Source organism: Elaeis guineensis, chromosome 15 (assembly GCF_000442705.2).
Source record: "Elaeis guineensis isolate ETL-2024a chromosome 15, EG11, whole genome shotgun sequence".
In the NCBI taxonomy this organism is placed as follows: Eukaryota; Viridiplantae; Streptophyta; class Magnoliopsida; order Arecales; family Arecaceae; genus Elaeis; species Elaeis guineensis.
Window position 1 is genome coordinate 72292545 of NC_026007.2, and position 9577 is coordinate 72302121.

At 39.5% G+C, this 9577-nt stretch overlaps 1 protein-coding gene across 2 annotated transcripts; it reads right to left on the reverse strand.

Annotated features, from left to right (window-relative positions):
* Positions 1 to 294: 294 nt before the first annotated feature.
* LOC105058671 (homeobox-leucine zipper protein ROC8) lies at positions 295 to 8030 on the reverse strand. Of its 2 annotated transcripts, none has more exons than XM_019855067.3 (10): positions 7290 to 8030; positions 7049 to 7166; positions 6740 to 6928; positions 3106 to 3567; positions 2915 to 3016; positions 2632 to 2835; positions 2353 to 2533; positions 1956 to 2233; positions 1583 to 1639; positions 295 to 1306 (listed from the first exon to the last, which is right to left on the reverse strand). In XM_019855067.3, exons 1-10 carry the CDS (start codon positions 7382 to 7384, stop codon positions 929 to 931), a joined length of 2064 nt encoding a protein of 687 aa, XP_019710626.1. In that variant the 5' UTR covers positions 7385 to 8030; the 3' UTR covers positions 295 to 928. The 2 variants fall into 2 exon arrangements, with proteins under 2 accessions (XP_019710626.1, XP_010939971.1); XM_010941669.4 differs by having other exon boundaries at positions 1583 to 1672.
* Positions 8031 to 9577: the final 1547 nt, after the last annotated feature.

A 9577-nucleotide genomic window follows, 5' to 3' on the forward strand; every position in this document is an offset into this window, starting at 1 on the left:
AACACAAAACTATTCAAACTAAACAAAGCGATCAAAAATTAAAATCTTAAGAAGTTATAGCAGCAAGATGACTCTCAGCAGAAAATGAACCGAAAGCGTCGATCAAGAGTGCAATTAAAGCTAGCAGAACTTCATTTTTGAACAAATTCAACAAAGGCCCGGCGCCCAAGACAAGAACTAATGCAGAGTTAAATGACCTGCCCAATTTCAAGCGTACAACTCATGTCAGGCTTACTCATTCATTTGCCATTGATAAAAGGACCACACCATCATCGAAGGACCAGAAGAACAGCTTGATCAAATTTAGGAACGGTACTAAACTTGCTGCTCCATATTACCACAGCTCAAGCTAAACAACCAGAGAAATGCAAATAACACCAATGCAATAAAGAGAGTCATTTTATCATTTAATTTTTTTGGTTTTTCCAAAAGTAAATGCTCATGATAAATGTTCATCGACAGAAGTCAATACCCGAACCATTACCCCTTGCTGCATGAAAGAAGCTGAGAATGGGACCAAAATGGAGGAGGGAAGAAGTGAAGCAGACCAAAAGGAGGACCTGAAGGCCAAGCAATAGTCATGACAGCACAGGATGAGTGACAGCAATGGTGCGTTCTTGACTCCCCTATTTAAAGACTGATCAAAAGTCTGACTGGTTCCTGTAAAAATTTTGAGCTGTATTGAAGCTGGCATCAGCAGCAGCAGCAGCAGCAGCAGCAGTATTTGAAATCCCAGTACTAGCTTTGGGTGGAAGCATTCAAGGCCAACCAATAGAAAGAAAGGAGGGGGAAAAAATAAAAGAAAAGAGCTACATAAATCCCTTCTTAAATGCCTAACTTCAAGAGCCCTCCAAGACCATCAGAAATGCTGCAGTTAAGGAGGACGGTGGTAGGTGGGGGTGAAAAGGAATGCATTCTTTTCCAACTATTATATACCGGGACAGTTCAAGGCAGCCTTCATTTGCTGTACTGTGGTACTTATAAGTTGAGTGACCGTTGTCACTGACTCAATATCCAGTTTAGCAGATGGCGAGCTGCTCGCAAGGAGTTGAAATAAAACTGTGACCAGCGAACCTGATGCAACTCCCATCGGATTTGAGCTGGTGGAGGCCCCTCCCCCCATGGGTTGTCCATCGGGTAATACGGCGAAGCCTGATGGCAGAAGTGGTATCTTTGATGGGTCTTCGCCACTCATCACATCGTTGAGGGACGGTAGATCGATGGAAGCATAGACTACAAGTGAGCCAGATGCATCGATGCAGCTCTCTTGGAGTATCAACATGTTGCTCTGTGCAGGATTGAGAGCCTGCATCATTCCCCATCATAAGAAACATATTATTAAAACCTTCTGACTCAACACACTGACATTTAGAGCCAGCTCAGATTTGTAAAAAGAATGGCTAGGATAAATTGATGGTGGAAATCCATAAAAAATAACAAATCATAGGTATAAAATGGATAATAAGACTAATATCTGGCTTCATGCATATATTGTCATTATAACAGAGAACTATAATAAAAAATATATATAAGAGACAGAATAGAATTTGAGGACAAGGAAAAAAACATTCATGTAACTTACACGAAGTAGAGAAATGCAGTTCCCTGGATGCGAACCATTGGTAATACGCACCACCTCCTGCACCGAATTGCCATTCGAGAGAACATCCCACTAAAAGTATTTGTATAAACATGATTTTAGATATATGTTTCCTTTACTTTTTCTTTTTAATTTTTGGTAAGAAAATCAGTGGTGGAACCACCAATCTTTTATTTATTTATTTATTTTTTTTTGTAAAAAAAAAAAAATGATAGGAGAATTGCCTCTCCAAATTCTGGATCCCCCACCATGTGGAGCGGTGCGACCATTAGGCTACTGCCCATTTATTTATGTTTGAAATCCACTAATACTATATCTACTATGACCAATATATGTTAAGAAGGTGAACACAAACCTCAGCTCGAGTTTTTTCATCTTTGAGGAAACTAAAAACCCTCTGTGATGGTACAGGTAGCCATATAGAGGTTGCTGCACCGAGGATGAGGCCAGTGGGGAGGCTGGCAGGACCTGAGCTTCTGTAAATAGTGAGACGGACGCCAACATCAGTTAATCCTGAGGGATTGGTCCATTTGTGGCCGTGGTTGTTGGATGCAGTAATACTGGCACAGAAATTGTTCGCCATTCTCTGGGCAAGCTTCATCATGCTCCTTTTTCCGTCAGGCCCGGGAATAACTGGTTGCAATAGTTGTAGTCACATTCAAACGTAAGTTCCACAAACTAACTAAAGATTCTTTAAACTGCGTCAAGCAGTTAAAGCATTAATTTATTCAAAGAAGTAGCTAACGTGTTACCTCCTCCAAGGTCCCTGCTCGAAATCCCAGCCACCGTTAAGCATGCAAACCTCTCACACATCCTCTGTAGGGTGGAGAGCCAACGCTGTGCTCCAAATGCCATTCCACTATCTACTAGATTCCTATAAAGTTGATGGGTCTGGTTTTTCTTATCGATTTCCACATGTTCAACCCAAGTTATCTGTGCCAGCATGAACCAACATCATCTTATAAATCGGTAAAGGTGGAATTCAAATCTATTAGCTAAGCTCTTTACATGCGTATGAAATTATGAATCACCTTAGAATAGCCATTGGGCATGTCCTGAATCAAGCAGCCAGAAGGAAGCCTTCGTGACCGAGAGGCCAGCTGATTCTCTCTGTGGTGGTCCACCGAAACATCAACTATTGCCCACAAACCCTGCTGAATTTGATGGCAGTAGCGCAGGAAGCAGAATTCACGGGTAGGGATGACTGGCGAAAGAACCTGTAGTTCCTCGTACATCTGCACTGAACTTGAATTAGGAAAAATTGCAAGATGTTTGAGAGGATCCAAATTAGAAGGGAATGAGATGTTTAATTACCAATATCAATGTCCCATTCTTACTACCCGCAATTCCAGTTGAAAGTACTTCAATGGTCTTTGTCTTAGAAACAATTGTAGGAAATAGTTCCGCCCACTTGCTCTACAACCAATTCAAGTCCAACTCACTCCAAAGTCCCAACATAAATTAGTAAAAGAATATTGGTCAGATTATTAAGCTATGAAACTCACTGCATCAATGAACATATCAACCAATGCTATGGAATTCATAATCACAACAGTGGAATCCCTTGAGGCCTCAGTATGGAGATCTGCGTACTTGAACTGATGACCTGGCCTCGGGAAGATTCTCTCATAGGTTTCCAGATGAAGTACCTCCCTCCCATCATGCCCAACCTTCACCCAGAGGGGCTCATCAGTCTGTACTAACCTGATCAATTCTTCCATTGCCCTGGTGGCCAGATCCACCATAAGAGGTTTCTCAATCTCCGAAACTGCTGCAGAAAAAGGAAATGGCATAACAGTAGATGAACCTCCAGAGAGGAGATCAAGATCAAGGGAAGAGCTAGGCCCTGGATTACTGTAACCTCCCATAGACAGATCTAGTGAAGACATTGCCATTGGCTGGACTGAGGGAAGTTGGGTAACAGGCCTTCCTAGATACTTAGATGCAAAGCTTGAGACACGATCAAGCTGCAACAAATTTGATCAAATTAACGTAAAGAAAATCAATTTTCTCAGTAGCTAAATGGAGTGAAAAGAATATCAGCAACAGGTTATCAGATAACCAGATTGTATGTAAAAGTCCTGCTTCTACTAAAACTAATTCCTTGAATCTACGTCGAGATGTAACCCTCAACAACCAGTAATGCTGTAATGGCATTAATATCATGAAATGAAGCAAACAAACATCAAAACAAATTAACATAAGCCAGAACAATCTCCTATTCATATGGAGCTATAACAGTATCAAAAATAGCATGATTAGACAAGGGGTCGGATGGCTCGGATCACTGGATTTGTCTTCGCATCCGCATACGTGAGGTATTGTCCGCTTTAGCTCTGATCGTCTTTGGGCTTCAGTGGGCCTTGGCTATTTAGAACCTTACGGTTTTGCCTTTTAAAAAGTGCCTTGCATAGGAAAAAAGATTCCAATCTATATAATCCATACTTCCTCTTGACTCACAACCGATGTGGGACTAAAGAAGTCGTCCCCCCACAAAAATTGCTATAACAACTGCTTCCTTTATCTTCATATATAAATCCTAAAGATGCAATGAAGCTACAATGGCATTGGTATCAAGAAACGAACACGCTAATTTGAAGTTGAAATTGCTCCAATGACAATTGCTTCCTTTATTATACATTTAGACACAATCATCGAAACCAGATCAAGCAACAATAAGATTCTTTTTTCCCCTTTTTTTTCCTGAGAGAGAGAATGCAATAGCACCAATATTGAGAAATTTAGTGAAGAAAATAAATTAACCAATGCTACAATGATCTCTTCTTTCTCATATGGAGCTGTAGCAGTATCAAAAATAGCATAATCAGAATGCTTAGTCTTGAAGACTGCTTTTATATGCTTTTATTTTTCATTCACCATTTATTTTAATCTTCAATATTTTGAGACAAAATTGATGCTATAACAACTACTCACTCAAATCCATAGTTTGATATAGGCCTTAAGATATGCACATGTTGCAATAGCATTAATACCAGGAAATGAAGACAACAAATGTTAAAATAAAGTTAACTGAAGCTAGAACAACCTCTCCCTTCTGTTCTTTTGTAGCTATAGCATTATTAGATATGGTATGATCAGACAAAAATATTGAATCAAAAGAGGAAATAAATGCTTAGACTTAAAAGACAACTATTATCAAGGTTCACTTTAATTGTTTGTCAATTTTGATGAATGACTATTGGCATTCTCATTCTGATATTGAAAATTGGAGCTACAACAACATCTTTTGCATATTTAAATATAATCATCAAAGCATGATGAAGCTTCAAAGACATTAATACTAAGAAAACAAGAATGCATTAAATCAAATGAACGGAAGCTGGAATAACCTCTGCTTTCTATCCATACAATATGGAGCTACAGCGATATTGGAAATAGCATTATCAGATAAAAATAGTGCATTAAAAGAGGGTCAATGCCTATTCTTTAATAAAGGCTTATTCTTGAAGACTCCTACTATAAAGTTTTACTTTTAATCCATCATCAAATTTTAAAAAGTGATTGTATTGCCCTCTAATCTGAAAGCAGAATTTGTTGCTAAAATACTTTAATCTATATTTAGATATAATGCTTCAGACATGATCAAGCTGCAATGGTATTCATGCCAGGAAATGAAGTGAATTTATATCAAACTACACTAACCAAAGCGACAAGAACCTCTTCCTTCTATTCCTAGGGAGTTATAGCACAAATAAAATCAGTGTGATCAGATAAAATTATTGAATCAAAAGCGGCATAAATGCTTATTCTTAAAATACAACAAGCGTTAAAGTTTTACTTGCTATCTGTCATCAGTTTTAGTCAATTATTGTTTCCCATTCTACACATATTGATATAATCCTTAAGACGTGATTAAGCTGCAATGTCATTAATAACTGGGAAAATGAAGTGAGCACATGGTAAATCAAATTCCCAGAAGCTCAAGTTACCTCTTCCTCTGTTTGTATGGAGGTCAGCAATATTGAAAATAATGCAAGAGACAAGCAAAATTGAATCAAAAGAGGGAATAAATGTCTAAGTAAATCAATGCTGCTACAAAGTATTGATTTTTAATCCAAATCAGACTTTAAACAATGAGCTCTAATTTTGACGGCAGAAACTGATGCTATAACAACCACTTCCTTTAGCCAATATTGAAAGACATGATGAAGTAGCTATGCCATTAATAGTAGGGAATGGAGCAAACAGAAATTCAATCAAATTAACTGAAGATACACAATCTCTTCCATTTATATGGAAATACAGAAATATTAATAATAACATGACCGGACAAACAAATTTATAAAAAGAGAGTTCAGTGCCAAGTTCTTAATACACCAATATAAGGTATTATAATTGTTTCATACCCTAACATTGAAAACCAAAATTGCTGATATAATGACTACTCCCTTTTACATATATTTAGACAAAATCCTAGGGACATGATAAAGCGTGAATGCCATTAATACTAGGACATGAAGTGAATAAATAATTAATCAAATCAATCAAAGCTATAGTAGTTGGTTCTTCTATTCATATGGAGCTATAACAAGAACCAAAAAAAGTATCATAATCGGAGATGCAAATTGAATCAGAAAAGAGTATGGCAGTTTTGTCTTAATATACATTCATTACAAAGTAAAAATGTTAGTCTATCGTCATATTTCAAATCTAAGAATGTTTCAAACAAGTCTTGAAATCTAAAACTCTGCAATAACAACTTCTTCCCCGGATCCACTATGAGATGTCATAGTTCAGAACCAATCAAGCTGCAATAAAACTACGACAAGGTTACAGGAGATATGAAAACCTAATGATGACTAATAAAAACCACAATTCACCTGAATAAATGGAGCTATGACAATAATGAACATGGGCTGATTACAAAAACAGATTTGCGAAGGCATGCATTAGTCTTGATAGAATACAAGACTCTTTTTTTGATCTACCATTTCGGCTTTCCTTCTTCTCAATGATGGAGTCTAGAATTATCTACAAACTAACTTGAAAGATAACTGGAATGAGATTTTGTAACAAATGGAAACAGACTGAAATGCCACCATAGGTACAACCACTACCACCACCTCTATGTGCAGATGAAAAGAAGAAAAGGGAGTAGAAGTGAAGCAACTACGATACCTCGTCCTTCAACCGGGCGTTCTCCATCCGAAGCTTCTGCTCATCGACATAGGAGTCTTCATTGGTGGGCGGCCCACCGCAGGAGGGGCAGATGGCGTTCTTGAGCGCCTCCTTCATCGCGATGTTCTCGCAACGGATCTTGTCGTTCTCGGCGCGGAGCGCGCAGTTACCGGCCCTCTCGTGCTGCGACTGCAGGCCAACTCAGATCAATCAGACAAGCTGAAAGGTGTCTCCTTTCCGGCACCAATCCATCCACCCCAAAACCCAATCAACAAAGCAACCAAACCAAAGGGAAGAGAAGGTGCTTGCCTTCATCTGAGTCCTCCTGTTCTGGAACCAGAACTTGATCTGGCGGGCCTCCAGCCCCAAATCCCGGCTCAGCTGCATCCTCTGCTTCTCATCCGGGTGGGGGCACACCTTAAACATCCTAAATGAAACCAAAAGAATTCCATCACCAAAAACATCCCCCACCCCAAAAACCCCAAAAACGGAGGAGGTGGGAAAGAGCATCAAAGAGAACCACGTAGAGGGGGAGAAGAACAGAGCATACGCTTCCAGCTCTTGAATCTGTTTCGGTGTGTGCCGGTGGCACCGTTTCTTCCTGCCCTGCTGCTCGGGCGTCTCTGGCTCATCTCCGGAATCCATCTCCTCGGCCTCGTCCGCCTCGAAAAGTCGCTCCTTTTCGTAGAAACACTGTCCACTGCGGTCCCAAAATACTCTAGAGGGCGTCCTCCAGGACCCATCCAGCCTTATATATACATAGGCGAATCCTAAGTTAAGACTGTGGTGCTGCTGCCCAGCGAGAGGCTCGGTGGAGTGGCATCACTCGCGTTGGGAGCTTTGTCGTTATCGACCACGTTCCTCCCTCCCTCCCCTGTCTCGCTGGGATCTTATCTGGGTTCGGGCTCCAGGCGAGGCCAAATTCGGCAACCGGCGCTGCTGGCACCGGAAATATCGGCAGCAATCCGTGTGGATCCCCCCCGACCATCCCCCGTATTAAATCTCGAGGAATTTCCGGTCCTGCTTTCCCCTCTGAATTAAAAGCTCCCACCTTTCCTCTCTATTCACTCTCCCTCGAGCCGTCAGAGTCTCCCTTCCTTCCAGAAATAGAGTGTGAGGAGTAAAGGACGAGATTCAAAGCCCGGGGTTTTGAATCGTTGGGCTCTTCTCTGGCTATCTTCGTTGCTCTGTTTCTTTGGTGGGCTTTGGCTTCTCCAGCTTTGGTTTTGGTCTTGGCCAGTTGGCCTTGCTCTCTCTCTCTCTCTCTCTCTTTCCTTACCACTTACCCCCGAGTCCCTGCGCTGTGTTCGCTGTCCGGGTATGGTACAGCTTCGAGAATTTAAGAAGAGACAGCAGAGAAGCGGGATGGGGTTTGTAATTATCTGCCAGCTCTCCCTCTGGGGCCACTCATGGTAATTAATATTACCACAAAAATATACTAAATATATGTGATTATTGCTAAAAATAGATTACGTTTCCACTAATCCTTCTTTTGTTCCCACGAGGGCCCGGGGGAGGGGTTTGAACTACTTTATAAGAAATTTATATGCATTATCTATTTAATACTTAATAGAATCTATTTTCCTATGGACTCATACTTTTCTTCTTAAAAGGGAGCGGTCGCAGTCCCCGTGCCTTAGACTGGTATACTAAATGCCCTATAATCAATGACATTTTCAATAAATGATGATATGATAGTTATATAAAAATTAGATTTAATTTTCAATTATAAGCATGGGGGTATTACCAAATGGCATTGACTAAGTACTTCGTAAAGATCTAATTATAATTGTGTGGTCAAGTATATTTTGTTGTGATATTGATAAAATAATGATGGGATATGAATGAATACTTGCGATCAAAAAGGCATAAAGGTACACAAGATGCTACGTAGCCCAATCATCACATCAAAAAGTGTGTGCCACATGGCGTGAGGAAATTGGAAAACTTCACGTGGTCACCAATGCAACACTCAATAGGGTTGTGGTACAAAGTGCAAATTATCTCATTGCATGAAACAATGGAATGGTTTTGGTGTGAAGGCGTGACCCAAATGGTCTTGGTGTCAAGGTATGACTCTAAAGCATTCTTCATCCTATGATAATAAATGTTGTGACAACAACTTATATATGACCCGTCTAATAAGGAGGCTCTCGCTTGAAATACAAATGTTTGTCTTAAAAAATCTTAAATAAGTGCCCATTTGAATAATTTGTGCTTGTGATTGATTGATGATGATTCTCATTTGATTTTTTGAAAATATATGTGATCCGGCTCAAATTTGCATTTCACTGAAATCATACCTGCCAGCTCAGTCGATCAATAAGAATACGGCATGTTGTATACGGAGAAATTTGCCGAACAAATTTTTGAATAATTAGCCCAGATAATTACAGCTTGATGTGATTTTAGCAAATAAAAAAAGAAAGATCGCATCCAACTAAAATGATAGATAAAGAAATAATATAGTAGTTTGTCCAAAGATTACGCTATTCGAATTGCAATAGATCAGTATCCTTCTCTTTATATAAATCAGATTATGAAACTCGAGGTAAATTTTTTTTGACCTAACTCTCATCTTATCACTCTTCTCGGATCTTTACTTTACTTTTATAAAATTTTATCTAATTTAAACATTGAAGGTCCCCAATTGGATACATTCTAACAACTCTTGATCATTTCTAGATGATGGTTGCAGGCCAACTCTCGTACCACATAATCCAATTCTGATTGAGCTGAATAGACTAGTCTCCATCCATCAACTATCTTATTATATTGGATCGAATTTTAAGTAGCCACAATATGCTTCAAGGCATGCTATGTTATTTAATGAGTATT